The following is a 27,698-nucleotide window of genomic DNA, read 5'->3' on the forward strand; positions in this document are numbered from 1 at the left end:
CTGACACATTTCGGATGTTCTTCCGATCAAACTGTTTCCATGTATCGGGGCTATATATTTGGAGAAAGCCTACATCAGTCTTGCCCCTTCGCCACAGCCACAAAGAAAATCAACATGGCAGCCGACCAGCCTCGTGTGTGGAGTGTCGTCTGCGCCCGACGAATGACCTACTTGAAGAAGCGAACTTCTCTCTCGGCTTCGTAGCTTGCTATTGAAATCGCTTTACTCTGCACAGCTTTCCATATCGAAAGCCTGCGCTCTCTATCGACTAGGATAGCTAGCGTCACAGCAATGAGCCGTAGAGGGGGGTGGCAGTAATCTAGCTATGAACTGCATTCTGGAAGGAATGTCGATCTCGGCGGCCATATTGAAAGGGGTTGTAGACGAGTGTGGCTTTGATGTCAGACTTCGTTCGTCTTACTGAGAAGCAGATCAAGTTTGAAATGCTGGGGATTGTTATGTGCGCTATACCAGATGTTTTAATTCTAGGGATTAATTGTTTGGTTTATGGAATTATTGAAAACATGAGATTAGATTTTGCAATTACTTGACAAAAATGACAATGTAGTCTTTCTAAGGTCTCTTCTTGCTTTATGGCTATTATTTGGACCGAGCCTTAACCTTGCGTGGCGGCGTCAAGAGGTAAGAACTCTTTCCTATCCAATTTTGTTCAGTTTTCTGTCCAGTTGTCTCGCTATGTCTCCATTTAACCGTATTTAGAAAAGGCTGTTTCGCCACTGTTGTCCTCCTGCCTACGTCACGGATTAGTGTCACGTGACATTTCGCGCCAAATTTAACCACTCAACCTGCTATCGAGGATATTAAACAGGGCCACTGCTTTTGCCGAAGCACGCCATCTGTTTTTGGGGTTGTTACATAAAAGTTATTTTATTTTTGTTGTTGCCGATTTCATGGATTACAGTTTTTTTGAAGAAATATAACTTTACTAATTTAATCTATTCCTCGGAGACTGCACACGCCTTCAGCACCCAGAAGGTGCAGTTACACTGATCAGATATTTTAATCAACAATGTCACGTGGCGAGACATGTGTCAGATTGGACACAAAAATGACATATTTAATAATAAAATACTCTTATATGGTAAGTAAAATATTTTTGTCATGCAAATATCCCCATATCTAATACACAAGTATGCCAGGTATATTTAAGTTCAAAATTAGGAAATGAACGTTAATTCCACAGGAACGGTAACTAACAGGGGTTGGTGCACGGGGAGGAAAACACAAAACGCTCACACACGACCCAGTTACCCCCAAACACGACCTTTCTTTCTCCTCTCTCTCTCCCACCCCCCTTCTCTCCAAAACACACCTGGCTCTCTCGCCCCCCCCCCTCTCTCTCTCTCTCTCTCACACACACCTGGCTCTCCCCCCCCCCCCCCCCCCTCTCCCTCTCTCACACACACCTCGCTCTCTCTACCTCGCTCTCTCTCCCTACCTCGCTCTCTCTTCCTCTCCCCCCACCCCCACCCCCTATATCATACAGACAGACACCTATTGGGATATGGGTAGACTAACATATAGTCTCTGAAATGAACATATCATACAGAAAAAACAGTTGTTCAGTTATCTTAATAAAAATCTAATAAAAAGGGAGCCCAGTGATTCTCTTCATTTTCAGATACTGCAGTAATCTAGACTTGCCAAACATTATAGACTTGCATGGGCTGTAGTTGATATAAATGTATCAGGGTCTGTAAGACAGACTAGGATATGGGTTCTATGGTCGATATAAGAATGCAATGAATAGGTGATATTGTAGGTACGTACTATTTCTTACATATTCCATCATCATCAATCATCATTTAGACCCGTGAAGATCCGGGGTAGAATAGGTCTTCAGCAACCCATGCTTGCCGTAAAAGGCGACTATGCTTGTCGTAAAAGGCGACTAACGGGATCGGGTTGTCAGGCTCGCTGACTTGGTTGGTGCGTGTCATCGATCCCAATTGCGTGGATCGATGCTCATGATGTCAATCACTGGATTGTCTGGTCCAGACTCGATTATTTACAGACCGCCGTCACATAGCTGGAATATTGCTGAGTGCGGCGTAAAACAACAAACCAACCAACCAATCAATCATCATTTCTTACTTTGGCATGAAATACGTTAATCCGGATGGCCCCAACCTAGTGAAATCGTCCGGTTTAACAAGTGTCCGGATTAACGATTCATGGGTAAGGAGAAATATTCTATTGGGTACATAAAGATCGTCTTGAAAGCAGGGTTTGTGGACAAACGAGGGTCCACTATATAGGGTATGAGCTACATGGGTACGGAGAATATTCTATTAGGTATATGAAGATCGTCTTGAAAGCTGGGTTTCCGGAATAACGAGGGTCCACTATGTAGGGTATGAGCTGCCTCTGAGCCTGGTGTGTAGGTGGATTTGTTGTGGATTGTAGGCAGGTTTTTAAAATGGGCGGAAAGGGTGCACAAACATGACATCACTTAGATTGTTTATTGCGGCGTTATAGAATAATCACCCACTGAGTAGTCGTGTTTGTTTAACGCCGCATATTTCAGCTATATCAAGGCGGTCTGTGAAAAGTCGAGCCCGGGCCAGACAATCCAGTGACTGACATTCGATCCACGCAATTAACATACAAGCATAGGTTGCTGTCGTCCTGTATTCTGACCAGTAATCCCGACGCGTAGACATTGGTTAACGTTAGGGCGAGGCTCGCTGACTTGGTTGAAGCATGTCATCGATCCCAATTGCGTGGAACGATGCTCATGACATCACTCACTGGATTGTCTGGTCCAGACTTGATTATTTACAGACTGCCGCCATATAGCTGGAATATTGCTGAGTGCGGCGTAAAACAAACCAAACCAAACCAAAACATAAGGGCGTGGCGCACTCACTTCACGTGCAGCCCCATCCCCGCTGGGCCGTTAAACAATTCAAAGAAAAGACAAAATAAATCCATAAACCATTTAACAATAGAAATTGTGCTTGTCATAATTTCAGTTTTTAACTGAAGCACTTAACATTACTGGATAGTTCATATATTACTTACACCTGTGCCATGTCCAGTATTGGAAAAGTCCGAAACACAGGGTAACAGCACCATATTCCTTACCAGTGAAACCTCACCCACTTCATTTGAACACGCCCAGAGATCGTGTACACATTTTGCGTGTATTTTCACCCTTTGAAATACAATTTTGAAACGTAGCTTCTTTTCACTCAATCACTTTCTGACTCGTGAAGATCCGGGGTAGAATAGGTCTTCAGCAACCCATGCTTGTCGTAAAAGGTGACTGTGCTTGTCGTAAGAGGCGACTAACGGGATCGGGTGGTCAAGCTCGCTGACTTGGTTGATGCATGTCATCGATCCCAATTGCGTTGATCGATGCTCATGATGTCAAACACTGGATTATCTGGACCAGACTGGATTATTTACAGACCGCCGTCATATAGCTGGAATATTGCTGAGTGCGGCGTTAAACAACAAACAAACAAACAATCACTTTCTTATGTGTGCATTATATATATAGATATAGGTACAACGAAGGTTCCTTTCACTCAATCACTTCCTTATATATGCAATATATATATGAGAGACAGATATATAGGATACACAAAGGAAAAAAAGTGCATTGCGTAAATAGCTTATTTATTTAGGGGGTAGCCTAGTGGGTAAAGTGTTTTCCGAGTTCGATTCCTGTACTGTAACAAATCCACACACTGGCACACACACCGCCACATTAGCTAAAGTAATATGAAAGAATCGGGTGCCCTTTAACTTCTTTTATTAGTATATCATGACTCTTCTGAGAGACTAATTTTTCATAAATATGAGTTAAAATCACCACGTTATTAAACTTTTACAAATTAAACGGCGTAAGTCCTATTGTCCAGCATAACGACTGAGTAAAAGTATTTTTCTAGTAAAATTTCGCTGTGCAGAGTTGCGTCCCTTGGGCACGCCAGAAACCTATGATTGTGGGTTCGAATCCCGGTTCGCCCAATTATGTTTCTAGGTTTGTCAGCACCATACCCGTGCTCGTGGGTTTCACCGAAGTGGTAAACGTCTGAGACCTGCATCACTTCGGGCTTTCCTCCCACATTAAGCTGACACGCCATGATATAACTGTGATACTGTTAAAAGCGGCGTTAAACCCAACTAACTCACTCACTCTAGTAAAATTATTTCTCGGGCGTGTCGTTAAAGCGTTCTCTCGTCATGCCGAATGCCAGGGTTCGATGCCCCACACGGAAATGTTTGAAACCCATTTCTGGTGCCCCCGCCCTGATATTGCTGGTATATTGATTAAACCGACGTAAAACCGTATTCACTCACTCTATAGTTCCTTAGGCTCAGACAGATATCTATATTCTCAAACATTAATAAGAAATTAATGAAAACTGCAGTTTGGAGACATTACTGTCTTATTCATTTATTGAGAAAATATGCAGCTGACAAAATCTCACAGTTGCGCTCCAAACAATTCTCGCACGTGCAGGGATGGGCCCATTAACAGACTTATGCCAAGTAAAAAATATACCTCTTTATAAAACGCTCTAAAGTTCACCCCTGATATACCAGTATCTTTCCATTTAGGACCGGCGAGGTTGGAGGTGGGGCGGGGATGGGTTAAAAGCATATGATTCACTGTTATATATAGAATCTCCAAACGTGTAATGAAAAACCGTGATTAAAACGCTTCACGGCAGCCGGCTGAATGAGAGAGGTTTTTTTTGTCGTGGTGATGACACCGTTTAAAAATTGTAAGCGTGCCTCAACTTCCACCAACTAGTGTACAAATGGCTGAGAAAGGCTTTTAATGTTTTAAGACGCCGAACATACATGTATATCCTTGATAGATAAATCTACTTTGTCAACTCGTTCGTCACAGATAAAAAATGCATGTAGAATAACATATTTCTTGTTTTATAAATTTATCGTTGTTGAAATATGTGAAATAATTAGTCAAAATGTCGAGAAGGGTTAAGAAACATTTATTTTCGAAGCTACTAGTTTCTTATTATTAAAACCTTTACATTCTCGGCGCTTCAGTCGAGGCTACGGCCAAAAAGATGTCATAAACACTGATGCCATTTGACTTGTGATAAATCATGGAATTAGGTCACTCTTGCATAAATTATAGAGCTGTGTCAATTAACTAAAACACCTCGGAAAGTATCTGACGAGTATACGAAATCAACGGGTCAGAACTCAACCCCTTGGGTTTGCCCCAGTTAATCTGCATATGCGTGGAAACCGCAGAGCAGGGTCGTGCTTGTGCTGTGTGGTAAGAGTCGGTAAGCACTGTTGTAGGCAGACAACATGTTCGGAAGAAGAAGACCACGTTTCTCTCAATTTGTAAACATGAAACCACGCGGTTTCTATATTTAGCAGTCACATGACACACATCCAACTGTAGCTCCGCCCATGACAAGAGTTCGGCATTTACTGAGCCCAAGCCGGTTCGAGGCAGTCTCGTGTATGGAACGTTCTCTGGTTAAACGTCCGCGTACATGAGAGCGTATTCATCTCAATGTTTGAGACTGGGTAACGCGACGTTGCAATATGCTTTGACCTGTTCAGTTATACTTGAATGTATTGTTAATCAGAAACACGACATTCTTTTAACTCAAGAAATATTTTAATTTTTTTATAAATAATTTTTAATGGGTAATTATTTAAAAAAAAAAATTTGTGTAAAAGAATTAAAAGAAGTCAAGGAGGATTAAATTATAGTTTAAGAATGAAATTATTAACACTAATTATATTGATAAAAATAACAAAGATGAAAGTTACTGATGTTTTCGAATCTTAATGAAATTTTGCCTTCCATGGTCAGACCAGAAACCTATCATTGTGGGTTCGAATCCCGGTTCGCCCCGATTAGGTTTCTAGGTTTGTCAGCACCATACCCATGCTCGTGTGTTTTACCGAAGTGGTAAACGTCTGAGACCCGCATCACTTTCGGCTTTCTTACGACATTAAGCTTGCATGCCGTGATATAACTGGAAGTATTGTAGCCTAGTGGTTAAAGCGTTAAAGTCAGTGGACAACATTCGTGTACGATGATACACCTACTGAAACGGCCGTCAGCCTAGTTTAGCAGGGGCGGTCGTGTAGCCTAGTGGCTCAGGCGTTCGCTCGTCACGCCGAAGACCCGGGTTCGATTCCCGACATGGGTACTATGTGTGAAGCCCAATTCTGGTGTCCCCCGCCGTGATATTGCTGGAATATTGTTAAAAGCGGCTTAAAGCCATACTCACTCCTAGTTTAGCAAATGACTAATATGCTTTGGAGTGGCTTAAATAACGGTTCGATTCTCTATTCCTCCGGGGGCGGTCGGGTAGCCTAGTGGTTAAAGCGTTCGCTCGTCACGCCGAAGACCCGGGTTCGATTCCCGACATGGGTACAATGTGTAAAGCCCATTTCTGGTGTCCCTCGCCGTGATATTGCTGGAATATTGCTAAAAGCGGCGTAAAACCATACTCACACACTCACTCTGTTCCTACGAGTTATATGTCTAAACCTAATCCCTGTCTCCGTCCTGACGATTCAGCTCCATTACCAAGAGCCTAAGACCTCATTCCCCCAGTCACTGGTTAGTCTACCGACAGGTGCCCTGGTTTTGGGGTTGATCGCAGTGTTCAAGAATATTTATGTCATATCGCTACGTACAGGTGTGTGTGTGCGTGCGTGCGTGCGTGCGTGGCGGTACTAGGCCGGACTAATGCCGGTTTTATAGTGCCATCTCACTGTGATACCATGCCGCAGTTTAACATGGATACCCCACTCAGACACAGTATACTGACTCCGAGCCGACCAATTCTTGTTTCACCCCACTACTCGAGTGCCAGACTGGGTGAAAACAAGTACTGTTTTTTTATGCTGGAAAAGAGAGGATCGAACCACCGATCTTCCCCTCTCAGAGTGGACGCACTATCCACTCGACCACAGGGTGGTTCGGATACTATGGCTGTATTGACATAAGCGATCATGTTCTCCCCATCCCTTATATGGTCGTCTAAATGGTAAACGAGTACGTGAGTGATTTTAGTTTAATGCCGCTTAGAACATTATTTCACACAGTCAGCTAGAGTGAGTATGGTTTTGCGCCGCTTTTATCAATATTACAGCAATATCACGATATCTTTGAAAAATAAAACACACGATTTTACAGTTTGAATAACTGTACACTGCCACGTGGCCAGGGCATAAGGTCAATTGTGACATAATTCAGGTCAATTGTCCTATAATTCAGGTCAATTATGTCCTATAATTCAGGTCAATTGTGTCATATAAGTCAGGTCAATTGTGTCATAATTCGGGTCAATTATGTCAGAATTCAGGTCAACTATGTCATAATTCAGGTCAATTGTGTCATGATGCAGGTCAATTGTCCTATAATTCAGGTCAGTTGTGTCCTTTAATTCAGGTCAATTGTGCCATATAATTCAGGTAATTTGTGTCATATAATTCGGGTCAATTGTCCTATAATTCAGGTCAATTATGTCCTATAATTCAGGTCAATTGTGTCATATAATTCAGGTTTTAACCCCATGGCTGTACATCCCAGTGACCAGCGCCTGCCCAGAGTCGTCGAAGAGTGCGGCGTTAAGTAATACTCACTCACTCACTGAATGGCCGTGTTTGTTTCTCGTTGAACGCGCACTCAGCAATGTGGTGGCGATCTGTTAATAATCTAGTCAATCTAGTGACGGGTATCAGGAACTTGGCTCCCCGCAGTAACACAAGTCAACGAGCGTGACCACCGATACATTTGGTCGCCTATAAAGACATGCACATGCCAAGGCATTTTATCCATATCATGTTAATGTGTACATCCTGCTTCTCGTGTTGCAGTTCCGACACCGCGATGCCCCGTATCGCCAACTACATCCACTCAGATGTCTTCGTGTATACATGGCAGCAAGAGCAGCTAAGGAAGTTCCGAATGTTCACTGTCATAGGAACTTAGGCGAAAACAGGTATTTACTTAGCACTCTGTTCGAATCCAAGATAAAGATACGATGCTTCTCACATTTGTCATATCGAGACAATGTGTATAAAAGGATTCTTTTAAGAATGTTTTTTCTTAACCAATATATATACTAAAAGTCTATTTTGGAGGAAAAATCCCCAAAATGTTTTCTTTTGTTGTATGACCTTTCTCTGGACGTAGAATTGTGGAATAATTTAATATAATTAATAATTCATAGGTAGTGTTTCTGTTTCGTTCTTCCAATAGACAAAATATTTACACAGAATATTAGTCACAAGGAAAATCCATAGCAGGAGTTATAATGCCATATGTCTATATAGAGGGATATTGTATAACGGTTTTATAAGGAATTCGGTATTTTGCGGTATAGATATATGTATATACACCAGCACCTGGTCGGCTTGGAATTATTTCACAAGGAACGCATCCGTGGTCTAGTGGATAATGCGTCTGCCTCAAGGGCGTAAGGTCTGGTTCGATTCCCGGCCGTTTCATACCAAAACACGCATATTACCCTGTCTGGCGTTCGGCATTGAGGGGAAGAGACAAGTTACAGCTGAGGGAGGATGGGGGTGCTTCCCTCCCCGTGCACCCTCCCCGTGCACCCTCCCCGTGCACCCTCCCCTCTGTTTGTTAGTTAACGTTCATTTCGTTATTTTTGTTACCTGCACATCTGTGTATTATATATGGGGATATTTGCGTGACAAAACCTGTTTTACTTACCATATATGCGAATATTATTATTAAATATGCCATTATGGTGTCGTCATCGATCTTTTAAGATACAACGAACAAAATGACACCAGTCTCTTTTATATTTAGCAACGTACTGAATTACTACTGTAAGGTGGCACGGGTTGCTCTGCCTTCGAAAAAGCCGTATTTCGCTTTGAAGAGTTCCTTCCCTTGGGCGTGCCAGGATCCTATGGATGTTATGCGAATGTCAGTACTACAGGCGTACTCTTGGGTTCATCACAGTGGTAAACGTCCGAGTCCTGAATCACTTCCGGCTTTCCTCCCACATTAAGCTGACACGACGTGATACAACACTCGTGTGACAACAATACTGTTCAAAGTGGCTTAGACAAACCTCACTCTCTCACCCACTCTTGTTGTCAAGCTCTATTTGGCATGTACCTTTCTCCAGCGTCATGCCGCGCGGAGATCCACTAGAGCTGTGGTATACACATAGTAAACTTTATTATACGCAGATAAATGTCTGCGATATCCAGTCAGCGCTTATAAAATGGAGATATGGTACCCTGGATAATCGAGCATGTTATTTACCGAAATGTCAAACTTATATTTATACCAGCCTTTGCTACCTAATTTTGTGTGTATCGTCCAAACTAAATCAAAAGTGTTTTATCCCCATTTCAATAGTTCTTTAAGTTAGTATTGTGTGTACAGTGTCTCGGTAGGGGGAGAAATGTGTGTACACGTGTATCGTTGAAAATATTTTAATTGAGTTTCGGGATAGATATGCATATTATATTATATTTTAGTGACCCAATCTGTGTTCGACAATTCACGTGACTGAATCTCGAAGTTCGAGATGTGTGTACAAATTTAGTGATACTGATACAAGGAGGCGTTTAGTTCGAGATAGACGTGACATTCGAGATTGTGGAGTTCGATATTGAGGAAGTGTACTGTATTTTAACAATTGATGTTCATGATATAAATCACTGGATTGTCTGGTCCAGACTCGATTATTTACAGACCGCCGTCATATAGCTGTAATATTGCTGAGTGTGGCGTCAAGCAACAAATCAACCAACCAACCAATCTATCAAGACGGTTATGTATAGTATTTTGATAATGTGTATCAGGGGCTGTGGGATAGGCCACTGGTTAAAGTGTTCACTCAAAACCCGGGTTCGATTCCCCACATGGGTCCAAAGCGTGAACCCCTTTTTCTGATGTCTCTCGCCGTAATATCGCAGGGATTTGCCAGAAGAGGAGTAAAACCCCACTCACTCATTCACTCACTAGCATATATTGAAAGTTGGGGAACTCGAGGTACATATACGGTGAGATTTACTATGGTATTTAAAGACATTTGTTTATCAGTACATTTTTGTTCGTCTTCCCGAGACGGATATATCCGGATAATTGCTAACCACGGCGAAAATAAACAACTTTCACATCTTTTACGAGAAAAAAATTGGTGTTACATTTCTTTCTTATAAGAAATAGTATTTCTTCAATATCCATTATTAGCAGTCCTCTGATGTGCATGAATATGTCGGAAATTAGTAGTAACCACCCTAGCATTTATCTGTATTCCATTTATATTGTTCAATGCATTCTTTCATAAGCAGCGTTCTGAAACGTGTACTTGATTTGGAAGAGTTTAGCGCTATCCGTCTCGCTTTGAGTATTTGCCGAACTGTTGGATCCCCGTATGTAAATCGAAGCCATCGTTGACGCGTCATCCCGTGGCTTGCGTTTCTAGATCAGTGGTAGTGGTACACGTTTGTTGATTTGTGTAATTGTATCACTATGCTTGTGTCAGTTTCACTACAGGGCATCTACATTGTTTTGCTTTTTATTTCGACTACAACAACCTGTTTGCAAACGGAGTAGTGTTGATGTTTTCAAGCGCGAGCTCTACTTTTGGTGATATTGAAAATAAAAGATTACTTAATGTTGATGAATACTAGTCTGTCGGTCCTTCCAATTTTAGATAGCCTAAAGTTTGGGTCAGTGAATGTATTCAGTTTGTGAAAAGTGGTACATATTAACATTGGGTGTGGGATTTGAGTCTGAGAAACTGTTGCTATGTGGGGTCTGTGGGTAGTCACATGTGGATTGGATGGCGAGTATATACAGCCATGTGGTGATTGGATGGACAGTTTATACAGCCATGTGGTGATTGGATGGACAGTTTATACAGCCATGTGGTGATTGGATGGACAGTTTATACAGCCATGTGGTGATTGGATGGACAGTTTATACAGCCATGTGGTGATTGGATGGACAGTTTATACAGCCATGTGGTGATTGGATTGACAGTTTATACAGCAATGTGGTGATTGGATGGACAGTTTATACAGCCATTTGGTGATTGGATGGTCGGTTGATATAGCCATGTGGTAATTGGATGGACAGTTGATATTGCCATGTGCTTATTTGATGGTCAGTTGACACAGTCATGTGGTGATTGGGTGGTCGGTTGACACATTCATGTGGTGATTGGATGGTCAGTTGATACTAGTATAGCCAAAGTCAGTTGATATAGCCATGGTCAGTTGATATAGCCATAGTCAGTTGATACAGCCATCTGGTGATTGGATGGTCGGTTGATACAGCCATGTGGTGATTGGATGGTCGGTTGATACAGCCATGTGGTGATTGGATGGTCGGTTGATACAGCCATGTGGTGATTGGATGGTCGGTTGATTGGATGGTTGGTTGACACAGTAATGTGGTGATTGGATGGTCAGTTGATACAGCCATGTGGTGAGTGGATGGTCGGTTGATATAGCCAAGGTCAGTTGAAATAGCCATAAACAGTTGATATGGCCATCTGGTAATTGGATGGACAGTTTATACAGTCATGTAGTGTTTGAATGGACAGTTTATTCATTCATATGGTGATTGGGTGAACAGTTTATACAGTCATGTAGTGTTTGGATGGACAGTTTATACAGTCATATGGTGATTGGATGGACAGTTTATACAGTCATGTAGTGATTGAATGGACAGTTTATTCAGTCATATGGTGATTGGATGGACAGTTTATACAGTCATGTAGTGATTGAATGGACAGTTTATTCAGTCATGGTGATTGGATGGACAGTTTATACAGTCGTATGGTGATTGGATGGACAGTTTATTCAGTCATATGGTGATTGGATGGACAGTTTATACAGTCATGTAGTGATTGAATGGACAGTTTATTCAGTCATATGGTGATTGGATGGACAGTTTATACAGTCATGTAGTGATTGAATGGACAGTTTATTCAGTCATATGGTGATTGGATGGACAGTTTATACAGTCGTATGGTGATTGGATGGACAGTTTATACAGTCATATGGTGATTGGATGGACAGTTTATACAGTCATATGGTGATTGGATGGACAGTTTATACAGTCATATGGTGATTGGATGGAGAGTTTATTCAGTCATATGGTGATTGGATGGAGAGTTTATACAGTCGTATGGTGATTGGATGGACAGTTTATTCAGTTATATCGTGATTGGATGGACAATTTATACAGCCCGATTCAGATTACAACAGAATTACCCTAATCATGTTATCATTTGGATTTGAAAGAACCAGACCTTCTGGATTTCACCACAGAGGTGGGGCGGCGGTCGGGTAGCCTAGTGGTTAAAGCTTTCGCTCGTCACGCAGAAAACCCGTGTGAAGCCCATTTCTTGTGTCCCCCACCGTGATTTTGCTGGAATATTGCTAAAAGCGGCGTAAAACCATACTCACTCACTCACTCACCACAGAGGTAGACTTCTAAGATCTGCATTCCTTTGGGCTTTTCTCACACACCATTTAAGCTAACATGACGTGGTATAACAGTTCAAATCTGCGTAAAACCCAACTTACTCACTCACTCCAGTCGACACATCGTCGTCCAGCAAAATGCACATCCTGTGCTTGTGAGGGGTGTGGGGCTGACAAGGTGCCAAATACACCCAATGTTTGTCTGGAGGGTGGGGAATTCAGGGAAGACTAGGTCACCTATATACCCCATGTTTGTCAGGAGGGTGGGAATTTCGGGGCAGACAAGGTCCCACATATACTTAATGTTTGTGAGGAGAGTGGGGAATTCGGGGAAGACTAGGTCAACTATATACTCAATGTTTGTCAGGAGGGTGGGGAATTCGGGACAGACTAGGTCCCCTATACACCCAATGTTTGTCAGGGGGGTGGAGAATTCGGGGCAGTCTAGGTCCCCTATATATCCAATGTTTGTCAGGAGGGTTGGGAATTTGGGGCAGACTAAGTCAACAATATACCCAATGTTTGTCAGGAGGGTGGGGAATTCGGGGCAGGCTAGGTCAACTGTATACCCAATGTTTGTCAGGAGGGTGGGAATTTTGGGGCAGACTAGGTCCCCTATATACTCAATGTTTTTAGGAGGGTGGGGATTTCAGGGAAGACAAGGTCAACTGTATACCCAATGTTTGTCAGGAGAGTGGGGAATTCATGGAGTTTGATCCATGTTTGTTTGTTGCTTAACGCCGATTCGTCAATATTCCATCTATATGACGGCAGTCTGTAAAATAATCGAGTCTGGACCAGACAATCAAGTAATTGACATCATGAGCTCGATCTACGCAGTTGGGATATGATGAGATGCATCAACCAAGTCAGCGAGCCTGACCACACAATCCCGTTATTAGCCTCTTATGACAAGCGTGTTACGGCAATCATGGGTTGCTGAAGATCTATTCTCTAACCGGGTCTTCACGGGTCTTGGCCCATGTAGACTGGGGTATTTACAGGCGGTCGTGATATAGGTGACGTAGTGGCTGCGAGTTTAAACTTCGCCAACCGCTTTATGTTCTATCAATCAGTGGTCCAGTGGATAGAGCGTCAGCCCGGACAGCGGAAAGTCGGTGGTTCGATCCCCTGACCGCCTCCGTGGTCTAGTGGGTAGAGCGTCTGTTCAGGGAGAGGAAGGTCGGTGGTTCGATCCCCTGACCGCCACCGTGGTCTAGTGGGTAGAGCGTCTGTCCAGGGAGAGGAAGGTCGGTGGTTCGATCCCCTGACCGCCTCCGTGGTCTAGTGGATAGTGCGTCTGTCCAGGGAAAGAAAGGTCGATGGTTCGATCCCCGGTCGCGTCACCCCAAACGACGTAAAACTGTTATACTTATTGTTTCCCTGCCTCGCGCTTACCATTAGGAAGTAAAACCAGGACTGGTCGGCTCGGCGTCCGTACACGGTGTCTGAGTGAGGCATCAATGTTTAACTGTGGTATGGCATCTGAACGGGTTAGCGCGATAAAACCGGTATTAATCCGGTCTAGTACACACAGACCTACACGTGCATGCACCTCGCTATATAAGCTCAATAATCTTGAACGCGAGGTAAAACCCCATTTCACTCTCCTTAATTAATATCCACCAATTTCACGCTAATTTTTCAAGTTTGGGTAAAATTAATTCTAGTTTCATAACTTGTCTTCTGTAGCATACTTAAACGTCTGTCATCGTTCCCAAACTGGGTATATTACTAGACGTTGTTACAGGGGAGGCCTGGCGGACTAGACGTCTAGATGAAAACGATTTTCAGAATTATTAGTTATTACGTTATTTTCCTTCCTGAACTCACGATAATAATAAAGGACTGGTACATTTATCTTTTCACCCGCCCAACAAACCTGTATTATCCTTGTTCCATATCGGGTGTCGCTTGCCACATTGGCGTTCGTTTGACTATTCAAAGTTTTCATCAAATGAATTGAGGCGTCGGTTAAGCGTCAAATTTTAACTATCTTCAGCATAACATACATTGTACAAATATTGCATAGTGCCCTCGCTGACACTCGTCATTCGCTGTAGTAAATATTATGGTCCTCCATGAACATTTTTATAAATCATGATTTAATCAACGTTGATAAAATTTCTAAAAGTTTTTACTCTGGAAATACTATCAAAAAGGTATCGGGCGTTTAACGTAAATTTTCTACTCCAGTTGTCTCACAGTTCGGCAAATTCATGACGTCAGAGCCAAACTGTGCAGTGATTGGCCATTTTGAAGGCCGGTTAATGAATATTCATATTCTTTCACGTGTACGAGGCTTTGCCGGCAGCCAATAAAAAGGCCCCTGTCTACCATTGAGCTGATCGCGCGCATTGAAGCCATTTGTCTACAGTCTCTTCAGCAAGGAGGCAGCATATCGTTGTTTCCACCATTACTGAGAATCTACACACAAACATGAAAATTGACAAGAGGCTCGAGTTGGAGATGCGGGGAAAGAAGCCCGATCAGGTAGTACTGACATTTATTCTACTTCACCCTCAACCGTCTCGTGTGGCAAAGCCTGGCTGTGCTATCGCCGGTGTCTTTCTCGAACAGAGAGCATGTGGTCTCCATTTCTTCTTGCGTGCTCGATTTCCCAGTCCAGTAGATCAACTTAGATTTATTGAAAACCCAGGATATGGGCATGTTTCAAATGCTATGTAGTGTGAAATCCGATGTCCCAAACCTTGTTGGGCGATCCAAGGACCTCGCTATTCGTAATGTAGTGTTGCTTGAAGATTTCGTTGTCACTGATGAAAGCTCAAATATGGCGCCATTTCTCAATGTGAATTCAGTGTTGTAGCTCGTTGGAAGCCAGTCGGGTTGTCCGAGTAGAACAAACCACATGGTGCAGCGAAAGGGTTTTCAAGAATATGTAGATACTTTTGTGATGAGTGTTTGTGTTTTGATATTGTTGACACTAGGAGGCTAACCTACGTGGATCAGTGTAGACGAAGTTTTGTTGTCAGCTTTTGCAGCAAGCTAAAGAAACAAGTCTCCGTTCCATTCAACTGAAAAAATGTCCAAGGGGTTATTTTAAATCAAGATTTTTGTACGTAATGGTCATACGGCCGATTTTAAAATTGTAAACAAAACATATGCATGTTGTTTTGAAAAGGCAAGTTACATGTTAATATTGTCTGGTTATCAACTCCAGCTTTGCCGGCGTCATGACTTTGACTTGCTGCCATTTTGAAGGCGAGATAAAACTATTATCCATTAAAAACATTTCTAGTGCATTCATGTTTGTTTTCTGCCACCCCGTATGTATTCGATCAACATTGAGACTCCATCGGCCCAACAGAGCGCCGTGCTGGGCTCATTGCAAGGGAGAGCAGTCTTGTTCGTATTCGTCATTCCCTCGCTGTGTGCTTGGCGGAAAAGGCGTGATGCCGCCATGTTGAATTGTACAAATGAAAACGGGCGTTATTAGCTAAATAAGCGCACCCAAACCAAAAGATTTCACTGTTTAGGGCAGATTTGTTACTGTATGGTTGCTTTCATATCTGATGAGACACTAGATCCTGTCCCGTTAGTTAATAGCGCAGTGCGTTCGATGACCTAGATAATGAAACTAGCCACGCGCAGGCTTGTCGAAGGCGGCTTGTGCCATTCAGTCCTCAATTCGATATTGTCATGATGGCAGGAATTTGTCAGGCATCAGATTTATTTCCATGGTCTTTTCCCTTCGTTATGTCATCATTAAAGCAGCTCTTCCATTGTTTGGAACATCGAGCTCTTCGGTCGCTGTTCGTGAGGTGCTTCAAACTTCTGTCGATCTGGCGCTTGAATGAAAGTTTTGTTTGCAAACTTCTATCTACTTACCTAGTGGCATTCTGCCACCCGCATGTTCATGTCAGGATTGTTTTACTAGTTCTTTAATAAAAATGATGTGACACTTAATAATTATTTTCAACAGAAACTCCCGTTTTATGAGATTTCTGCTTTGCAACATGGCAAAGTCCTGTCACGTGACTTCGCAATCACGTGATGAACGCCCAGTGCCTGCATAATTTATGTCTGCGGTGTAACCCGCTGAAGTAATGTTATAATTATTTGCAAAACAAATTCCAGCTTAATAGTTATTAGGTAGTCATTGTTGTAGTGCACACCAAGGCATTTGTAATATCTTGTTGGGTTTATTTACTGTTTTATCAGGACATGTTTGGTTGCCTATGTAAGAATACCCCACATTCTTACTGTTTGAATATACTCCCACAAAAGTCTGAATATTTTAGAAATTAGCTTGGGCGGATTAACACTTGTAGCTGATATTCAGCAATTAGGTCTTGAAGAAAAACAATACATTATTTCCGTTCAAGTGATACGGTGTGTGTTGATTTCTATCCCTGAAATCAATTTTTATATTGGGGTTATATTTTATGAAAACTTTCATCCTAAACTGAGGACCACACATTATTGGTACCTCTGGATTCAGATTTTGGAATAGGTTGCAGTGTGGTTGCTGTGTTTCCATGATGTGATTTTGATTGCATGAAATTTATTTTAAGAATTTCTTTTTGTCCTAAACTTTTATTTGAATTTATTTCTGTTACTTGTGATGAGACCTGTGAAGACCCGGGTTAGAATAGGTCTTCAGCAACCCATGCTTGCTGTAAAAGGCGACTAACAGGATTGGATGGTCGGGCTCGCCGACTTGGTTGAAGCATGTCATCCATCCAAATTGCGTGGATCCATGCTTATGATGTCAATCACTGGATAGTCTGGTCCAGACTTGATTATTTACAGCCCACCGTCATATAGCTGTAATATTGCTGAGTGCGGAGTTAAACAAACCAACCAACCAGATCGGTTTTATCATTTTTATCAACGTTTGACAAGCCATTCTTCCAAGATCAACTGAAGGTGAAGCCACAAGACATGTTGACTAATGAATATCTGGGGTAGAAAAGGTCTTCAGCAACCTGAGCTTGCCTTAAAAGACTGCTTGTCATAAGAGGCGACAAATAGGATCAGATGGTCAGTCTCGCAAGTTTGATTGATGCATGTCATTGTATCTCAATTGCATAGATCGATGCTCATGTCAATCACTGGATTGTGTGGTCCAGACTTGATAATTTACAGCCGTCATATAGCTGGATTATTATTGAGTGCAGCGTTAAACAAGCAAACAAATACATGTTAGGGCTAGTTGCTTCTAATTGTTTTGGCATATACTGCTTCATAAATGGTTGAATGTTTCATACATATATTGGGTCTCCTGTCGCCAGAGGATACAGTGGCTTTCCTGTAGTTTCAGATTATGCTTCAATATTAATGGGATATCAATATTGTTTCAGGTGGTGGAACTGAATCTCGACAACTGCAGAATAAATTCTGACGAGGAGCTCGAGGTGCTGACGTCCAACTTCACAGCCTTAGAATCACTCAGCATGATCAACTCTAACATAAGTTCACTAGAACAATTTCCTGAGTTGCCTAGCCTAAGAAAAGTAAGTCATAAAACTAGGGTCACGACCCATGAGAATTAAGGGGTAGTATTGGCCATTACCACGTGTTGAATCCGGGGTAGAACAGATCTTCAGCAACCCATGCTTGCCATAAAAGGCGGCAAACCAGATTGGGTGGTTGGGCTCGCTGACTTGGTTGATGCATGTCATTGATCCTATATAGCTGGATGTTGCTGAGTGTGGCGTTGAACAACAAACAAAACATGCTGCCACAATGAATTGCTTACTATGTTATCAAGACAACTTTTACTCTCAAGTCATAAGTGCAGAAAAAAGTCCTTTCCTGGTGTTTCATAGAGGCAGCAAGCTGTGTTGGAAGTTGAAAATTGTTTTGATATTTTTTCAAGATGTTTGCTGTGTTGACTTGTCAACTACGTGTTAGTTTGTCAAATGAATCAACTGTTTTGTGGTGTTCATATTAGTTTTCCAAGAATATATCGGCCAGCTACATCATGTAACACTTCTGTATATAATATAATGCTACAGGATGTTTAAAAATTCTTTTGTCTCGAGTCTCTGCGTATGGGAAAATGTTTCAAAGTGAATTTTGTGAATTGGATTCTTTTGCTAATATTGTCATCGTTGTGTTGCAGCTTGAACTGAGCGACAACAGAATATCAGGAGGGTTAGAAAAACTTAAAGGTTGCACAAAACTGTCACAGCTCAGTTTAAGCGGAAACAAAATCAAAGATTTTTCCGATTTGGAAGCCTTGGTGAGTATGACAGCTAAGTCTGATGATTGATGCATAAGTCTGAAAGACTTAGATTTAATGACTATTGTTTTTGAAGATTGTTTTTTTTCATGGCAAGGATAACTGGAAGGTGATATCTGTGACTTAGCCTTATTAAATATTAGTCACTCATTGCTGAACATTTAAATACTGAATACCCAAAGTAATAGATTCCAGTGTTCATGGTTTCTAATTGGTTGATATCATGCTGCTGCATAAGCTGCACAATTTTAGTTTGACAATATGTTCTTGTGAATTTTTCTGATGTTCAATTTTAGAAGGTGTTTTGTATGTTGTCCAATTTCTGTTGCAGAAAAGTTTAAAAAATTTGAAAAGTTTGGATCTTTTCAACTGTGAGGTAACAAATCATGAAGAATACAGAGTGAAAGTGTTTGAAATTCTTGAACAAATCACCTACCTGGACGGGTTTGACCGGGAAGACAATGAAGCTGAAGAGGAGGATGATGATGGTGAGTGGGCGGGCGGGCAGCGCGATGGCCGAACATTACAAAAATGTTGTTGGTTTCTTTGTATCATCAACATTCTCCATCACAACTTGTAGAAAGTTTTATTGTGAACATTAAGTCTGCTAGTCAGGAGAAAATACATACATTTCCTTTTGCAACTTGGTAGATCATTTAAAAAAATTTAAAATAACTAGCTGACCTTTGTTATCTGATAGGGGAGTGAAATCAATTTTACTCAAATCTTAGATGCATAAGTGGTTGAAAGTTAGAAATGCTTTCTAAAAGATTGTACCCATTAGTGTCAGTGCACTCACTGTAATTGCTGAATGCTTGATAAAATAATGACGTAGAAAACAAAGAAAATCCATCCCAAGATACAAGTAGTGATAAATGCTAGTTCTTGTATGTGTATCGTCATTTTGAAACTGAGCCTTTGTTTTGTCGTTCCAGTTGAAGATATTGATGGGGAGGGAGAAGACGATGATGACGATGATGGTAAGATGTGGTGACCACGGTGACAGTTTGTAAAACCCATTCCTATATTTTATTGGTGTAAATATTCACGTGTGACATGGTGATTTAAATATTGGCTTTAATTTTATTTAAGAAAATGTAGTAGTCTGAACATAGCCGAGTACTTTAGCTACTTATCCGAATTTCCGAGTCTAGATATTTTGACTTAGCCTTAGAAATTGGTACTTTTTAAGACTTGTCAAAGGGTCGTGGAAATCATATTTCACCGGTCCTCAGTTTGTAGATAGTCCTGCTAGAATAAGACAAAAATGTTTTTGAAGTTGGCATTTTCTTTGTTATGTCCTATTGTTGCACAATTGAAGCATTGAAAATTTGTTCAGAATTAAAGCCATCAAATGCTGCTAGTCAGTGATTACTACCATAGCTGGATTTCGTAGCAATTTGTGAGTGAAGAAATGTTTTTCCTGACGATATTATGCCTTGTTGCAGATGATGATGATGACGACGAAGAGGGAGAGGATGAGGATGGTGTGGACGAGGTTGGTCTAGATTACTTGACCAAGGAGAATCTTGACGTTAGTGTGATCAATCTCCTAGACCATATCTAGTATCACCTAACATAGTTTGCTGGGCTGCATTCATAGCTGATCCTCCCAGAACAGTGGTTAACTTTCTTACTGCCTATTTTGTACAACAACTTCCTTTGAAATTGGCCCTTAATACAAACTCTAGATATACTGCTCATTTTGTACATTAACTTCTTTTAAAATTGACAATTTGCAAGCCTCGCAGATCTAAAATGTAACTGTTTTATTACCAGATAGTGTAATACAAGTACTAACTTCACAAACGTCAGTATAAAAAATCAAAACCGATTGTGCGCCTTCTGTATATGTGTTCTTTCTGAAAAAAAAAAGTGCCGTATGCACAAGAACAGTTTTTGACAGTAAACCATCACCACTGCTTTGGGAGGATCATTTTAATTTATCTGGAAAGTTGCAATTACAAACTTCCCTAGAATATTAAAATTGATATTTCATTTGATGGATATTTAAATTTTCTTCCCTCTTTTACAATTGTAATGATGAGAAAGCTCCATTGCATGAAGAGGCGACGGTGGACTCATGATGATTTGGATGTAGCCCAGCAAGTAGCTTGCTAATAGCTTAGAGGCATCGTAGACATTGCTTTTTGTATGACAATGCATAATTCAATATGATTTTCTTATGACTTCGATGTTTATAAAACAGAATGTGCAGGGTTTGAAATAAAAGCAAATCTGCTTGTCCCGAGACGAAAACATTTCAGGAAGCATGAGTGACATTTTCTTGTGGACTCAATTTTACCATTTGGTCGATGGAAACTTTAGTACATCTTTTTTCAAAATATATTTTATTTCTGACCTGATGTCAAGAAGGTCCTGTAGTGCAGCAGTAAGGCAAGCGTGATGAAAGTAAGAGTACTGGGCTATGATCAACATGATTCCTGTACTTATCTGACTTGCAAACATCTAAAAAACAAACCTGTATTAGTGTGGGGTAAAGCTGTGGATCTACAGTCAAGGGGAGATAACTTGCAAACGGAAATAAAGGAAAACCGAGGAGATGAATGTTAGTCTGCTGATTGGGGATGATATGTGTTTATTCAGGCTAGGGGTCTTTCTTGGTCAGTTCCTCCCCCTGGAGGGTGGTGGGGTAGTGTAGTGGTTAAGCGGTCGCTCATCATGCTGAAGACCTGGGTTTGATTCACAACATGGGTACAATGTGTGAAGCCCATTTCTGGTGTCTCCTGCCATGATGTTGCTAGAACATTACTAAAAGTGACGTAAAACATACTGTGTCTACCCCTGGAATTGTATTTGAATCTAGGGACATCATAAATATTTACCTTTAAGCATCAGGGATATGGCGAGGACCTTTTGACAACCCCTCATTTCAAACCCTGTATTCTGTGCTATTGTTTAACAAGGTGCAAGCTTGCTTGAAAAGTTATGAGTAATAACAGGGGGAATATAATCAGCTTGTCTTTTTTTCCCCCACATCCTGAGTAATGAAGTAATTATTTTGCAACCCATTTCAATTGAACCTCAATTATTTGATCTGCTGTTAAATTGTGTCAATATTTTTTTTTACAGGAAGATGACGATGAAGATGATGAATTCGATGCTGAGGGTGATGACGATGATGAAGTTGTTGAGGAAGGGGTAGAAGTAGAAGATGAGGATGACGATGATGGTAAGCAGTGGGATGAATGTGTGTCACACATTAATAATTTCGTTGCACCCATAAAATGATTCAGTAGTGATTTCAGTTTCTCGTGCCCTTTGTAAAGAGCTCGTTCAAATGACCCTTGGAAAGATCATATGGTTTAGGTGAATCATTTTATATGTTAATTCAAACAAATATTCAAATACCATTTTCTTGGACTTTGGAGCAAATATTTACATATGCCCTTGTAAAACCTTCAGTATGCAATACACTCCTGTGAATACAGAACCTCTATTATGTCATTGCCACAGATCCTGTTTTTCTTAACACTGTGGTAAGATCTTAAGATTTTTGACAGTCCCCCAATTTATCACAGGAAAAGCTAGTTCCAACTCTTCAAGTTGTTGCAGATTGTTTTGCAGGCTAGTGAATGTGAAATGTAATTTGTGACCCTATGTGAGTAAAGTCCTGTAAGGCAAACAGCATTTGAAATTGGCACTAGTCCTGTAGTCCTTGACAAACTGCCCAATAGTCCTGTAGCCCTTGCCGAACTGCCCAATAGTTTAGGTATCGTAAGGACTAGGAGAAATTTGCCATTTTTAAGGATTTTGCTATGTTATCATAAGGAAGGACTAGTGGACTAAAACTGTTAGTTTCTACTGCTGGCAAACATGATGAAAGTAAGAGTACTGGGCTATGATCAACATGATTCCTGTACTTATCTGACTTGCCATCATCCAGGAAGTCTAAATTAAGTTTAAGGTTAACCTGTGTGTATAGTCAAGGGGAGGTAATTGTCAAAGGCCACAGACTCGTCAACGAGACCTATTAGGAAGACTAGGGCAGGGAAATCCCCAGTGCTACATGTTTGTTGGAAGAGTTGACTCAATTCTGCGACTTAGCTACTAGTTGGAAACTCAAATCTAGTGAAAGTCTGTTTGTTGTAGTAATCTCTGCGAATAATAGTCCTTAAAATAACAAGATCACCTGACGTGCCTAGATCGATGCTCATGTCAATCACTGGATTGTCGGGCCCTGTCTTTATTTACAGACCGCAATCATGTAGACTGAATATTGCGGAGTGCAGCCATAAACAACAAACAATTGTGTTACGTTTCATGGCCATACTCGTCAGGATGGAATCTTGTAACTATGGAATAAGATGTATGCTAACTATGGAATAAGACGTATGCTAACTATGGAATAAGTCGTATGCTAACTATGGAATAAGACGTATGCTAACTATGGAATAAGATTTATGCTAATATGCAAACTTTACAAAGCCTTATAGCAAGCATGATGAAAGTAAGAGTACTGGGCTATGATCAACATGATTCCTGTACTTATCTGACTTGCCATTGTCTAGAAGTCTCAATTAAGTTTAGGGTGAGGCTGTGTGTAAAGTCGGAGGGGGGGAGGCTGTCATAGGAATTCAAAGGAAAAAGTTTCCAGTGGTACATGTTTGTTTAAAGAGTTGACACCAGTCTTAAGCCAGAGTTTAGTATAAGTCTATTTGGTCTATTTGGCTCAGCATATAGTCCATATAATTATGCTAAGATCTACTGAAAATGATTCGAAGGGCCATGTTGAGTCTAGTAGTGTTAATTTATTTGGAACAGACTGTGACATTGATTATTTGGTGATAAATCACCGGTGTGTGTGTGTGTGTGTTTACTGTCTGATTCCCTTTGGTACGCCAAAAAAATTATTGTGGGGCTCGTATCCTGGTACATCGCGATTATATTTCTAGGTTTGTAAGCACCATACCCTTGCTCATGCGTTTCTCAAAGGTGGTAGATGTCGGAGACCCAGTTTAAGCTGACATGTGATATAATTGGAATACTGTTCAAAGTGATGTTAAACCCAACTCGCTCACTTGCTGGCTGATGTTGTGTGACTGTACCCTTTATTCTTAGTGTTTCTAAGGCTTTCAACTACTGATTGACCTGGACAGGTTTGATTACTTTCAGGCTTGACCCGTGAAAATCCGGGGTAGGATAGGTCTTCAGCAGCCCTTGCTGACCTGGATTTCTAAGAATTTGAGGAAAATTGGCCATTGACACACAGAATTGAGTGCAATTCCACCAAATAGAAATGTTTGTTATTCCAAACATGCAATCTACAATTTTGATAATTTGAATGATTCAAACAGTAACTTTTTGCCTCCTACAAAAATTATCTGTAGATGTAAATGACACTATATTTGCGTCTGATAGACCCTGAAGTCATGAGATAAGTCAGTTACTTAAGCAAGCATGATGAAAGTAAGAGTACTGGGCTATGATCAACATGATTCCTGTACTTATCTGACTTGCAAACATCCAAAAAACAAACCTATATTGAGTGTGGGGTTAAGCTGTGGATCTACAGTCAAGGGGAGATAACTGTCAAAGGAAATGAGTTTATTACCTGGTACCAATAGGATTTCTAACATGAAGGTCTGAAAATGATGTTAAGAAACACATATGAGCTGGTACACTGAACAGTTTTTCACGCAGACTTGTATCATTATAAAATATTCTTGATTTCAATAGTCCTCAAGCAACTTAATAGTGCTTGGACGTGACTTAAGTAATGTTTGTTAAAATCTTCTTGCATTTTGGACCCTTGGAGATTCGGGGTAGAATAGGTCTTCAGCAAGCCATGCATTTCGTAAATGGTGACTATGCTTGTCGTAAGAGGCAACAAACGGGAGTGGGTGTTCAGGCTTGCTGACTTGGTTGATGCATTTCATTGTCTCCCAATTGTGTGGATCGATGTCAATCACTGGATTGTCTGGTCCAGAGTGTATTGCGGTATACCAATTATGCCATGCAGTCCTAGTGCTTTACAGCATTAGAAATTGGCACTAGTCCTGTAGTCCTTACCAAACTGCCCAATAGTAAAGGTATCCTAAGGACTAGAAGAAATTGGCCCATTTTAAGGGTTTTGCTATATGTTATCGTTATAAGGACTAGTGGACAAAAACTGTTAGTTTCTAACCCTGCTTTATACTCCATCGTTGAGTGTATGTTTGAAATGGTTGTTTCAGATGATGATGAGGATGAGGAGGAAGATGAAGGTCAGCAAGTTCGCGGACAGAAACGAAAACATGAAGAGGAGGAAGAGGATGCGTAGAAGATGTGTGTGTGTGTGGTCACCTGAAGTGACCGGCTGTGTGTTGAACTTTGAACTTTAGCCGGGCAGGCGGCTGTTGCAGACCATACAAGCTGGGTCGACATTTGGTCTTTGTCTAAAGATCATACTGAACCTAACGGAAATCCTTACACAAAGTGCTACCCAGAGAAGTCTTAAAGACGACACTGTTGCACATTTTCCATTCAACACTAGTAGAATGAAGAAATTTTTATTCATTAAAGTCTGCTTATTGAAATCACTTAAATGAAAAGTTCTGGACAAATCTGAATTTTGATAGTGTATTTTTAACATGTAATTAAGTTGAAGATAATGTCTCGGAGCAGCTTTGAGTCTGAAGTTGTTCGGAACTCTTCCAAGTCCTCACCCCAGCAGTCTGTGAAACAGTCCTCACTGTATATAGGACATAACTCATTGACGCCCGAAGACCGGATATCACCATAAACTATCACAAGCCAGCAGATTGAAGGAGTTTTGTGTGAAAGGGCCCTAACGTGGCTATGAAACCGATCGTCCATTCATACTTGCTGCCGGTTAAAATAGTTGATAGATTGAGTCTCATTTCATGCCTACCAAATCCTTGTGGAACCCATGGTAACGTTCAGTGGTTGAGTTATTTCTTGATTTTCATTTGTACTACTGCTAAACCTAATAATTTTGGCAAGCATTTTATAAATGCTGCAAGATTTGTATTAAAAGGTTGTGACCTTAAGTGTAACGAATCAAAACTGTTCCAGATGGCAGTGTAATTAGTGTAAATTTCTTATCACATGGAGGCTTATGTCTACTTGTAAATGTTTAAATTGTACATTCATTTCCTTTTATCTGTAATTAGTTTATGGCGATTCCTTTCCTAAAAGTGTAACAGGTAGTTTAAACATTTACATGTATTCACAGTTTAGATGATCTTCCCACGTTTCTTTGAAATTAAAACGAGGCTAATTTTACTTAACAGTTATGCTTGCATCTTTCCTAAGGAGGGCATTATAACGAATAGTTGCGTGGGAAATCTTACGAAAAGCTGGTTATGTTCCTGTGGGTATTACATGATCATATATCATTTCATCACGTTTCATCAATCTTTATTTTCATGCAAACATCTCATTTTGCAAATTGTAATTGTTGTCTTGTTACATACAGCTCATGACATCAACAGTAGCCTGAGCTGTGGGAGAGGTGGGATTCCGATGGTGATGAGTTGTTTGTATTGAGACAATACAAGTCACAGGAACATATCCCTACATTGAGGCAGAATTGTTATTCTTTGTTGCTGCAATAAATTTTTATAGAATAAATCCTGAATTTTGTTGTTCATCAGAATTTGAGATTATCAGGACGTCCGTGGAACCAGTAGTAGCAGTCAAACACCGTTGACGAAGTTGAAGGGACCTTGTACATACTTTTAGTTTTCCAAGGTTCAACACAACCGAAAACTGATGAATAAAGAAGGAATATGCAGGGACCAAGTTTCTACTTCAGCTGTAAATTGACACATCAGAGTTGGACACAATATGTTGGGCTGTAGTTAAATAACCTTAACATGGTGAGAACTCAGCACTAGAATGCTAACCTTGGACTAATATTTCCCCCCTTTGTTTTAGCATTACAAGGGCATTTTATGTTTTGATTTTATTAAAACTTTTGAGTTTACTTCTAACCCTGGTCGAACTGGAAATTTGATAGAATACTTCCAGTATAACATGAATTATTGCTACAGGTGATGAATTTACTTTGATGATGTGCAATATCTGGAAAATATTTCAACACTTAAGGGAAGATTTTACACTTTTACTGGCCTGTTGGACCACTTAAATTTGTAGCTCATAATATACTAATGATCGTGAAGTTACATGCCTGACAAATTTGAATCGAAATGGTAATGATTGATACATTAGTAAAAGGAAAAACCTTTGAGGAATTAAGACTGGGTGCTTAGCAGATGTCGAGTAGTATATATGAGCTATAGGAACACTTCACAAATGGAATTGCATGGGACTGATGTATAAGGCCTTGGAGAAAATATATGTAAACCAGGGAAACGAGGCCTTATGTTTCAATGGTTTACATATATTTTCTATCCCATCTTGAAGTAAGTGGTTGGCGAAAAAAGCACTTACATTTTTTTTGGGTGTATTTAAGTATTATTCAATAATACTTCAATGTCATGGCCAAGATCCTGGACAATTATTTAAACATGCTGTCGTTGAGTATAATATCTTGTGTTTTGGCATGTATGAAAACAGTTTGTGAGACCTATTTTATTGCTAAATAGGGTTTTCAGACTATAAAAGCCAACCTAATTGGGAAATAGTATTTTTTTTCTACTTTCTTGATTTTTTACAGTTGACAGATCTGTAAACCAATTTATACACCTAAAGATATTTGTAAACTATGTATATAATGAACACGCTTATAACAACCTGTGGTTATTACAAACTTTATTTTTGTCCTGTTTGTTATACCAAACTAAAGATAGTGGTTCCTTTGAGTTAGTTATAACCGTATTCATCCTTTAGTGATGACAGGAGACTTGCCAACATGAGATGTTGTTTAACACTATCCAAGCTGCATATGTTTATGATGGGGGCCTTTTTTAATTGAGTGGACCAGACAATCTAGTGATCGACATTGTGAGCAACGATCCACATTAATCTATAGTCAACCAAGTCACCAAGCCTGACAATCCAATCCATTTTGTGCCTCTCACACCCAACAGATTTCTGG

At 40.6% G+C, this 27,698-nt stretch overlaps 1 protein-coding gene across 4 annotated transcripts; it reads left to right on the forward strand.

Annotated features, from left to right (window-relative positions):
- The first annotated feature begins 209 nt into the window (after positions 1-209).
- Positions 210-26,269, forward strand: LOC124140774 (acidic leucine-rich nuclear phosphoprotein 32 family member B-like). 4 transcript variants are annotated; one of them, XM_046508520.2, is made up of 9 exons: positions 210-642; positions 7,858-7,982; positions 17,790-17,942; positions 18,554-18,673; positions 19,005-19,161; positions 19,609-19,653; positions 20,122-20,207; positions 21,767-21,866; positions 24,871-26,269. In XM_046508520.2, exons 3-9 carry the CDS (start codon positions 17,883-17,885, stop codon positions 24,954-24,956), a joined length of 654 nt encoding a protein of 217 aa, XP_046364476.1. In that variant the 5' UTR covers positions 210-642; positions 7,858-7,982; positions 17,790-17,882; the 3' UTR covers positions 24,957-26,269. The 4 variants fall into 4 exon arrangements, with proteins under 4 accessions (XP_046364476.1, XP_046364477.1, XP_046364475.1 ...); XM_046508521.2 differs by lacking the exon at positions 210-642 and having other exon boundaries at positions 7,839-7,982; XM_046508519.2 differs by lacking the exons at positions 210-642; positions 7,858-7,982 and adding an exon at positions 14,800-14,958 and having other exon boundaries at positions 20,122-20,171.
- The last annotated feature ends 1,429 nt before the right edge of the window (positions 26,270-27,698 follow it).

The sequence above is a fragment of the Haliotis rufescens genome, unplaced genomic scaffold, assembly GCF_023055435.1.
Source record: "Haliotis rufescens isolate VD_foot unplaced genomic scaffold, xgHalRufe1.0.p SCAF_60, whole genome shotgun sequence".
NCBI classification, from domain to species: domain Eukaryota; kingdom Metazoa; phylum Mollusca; class Gastropoda; order Lepetellida; family Haliotidae; genus Haliotis; species Haliotis rufescens.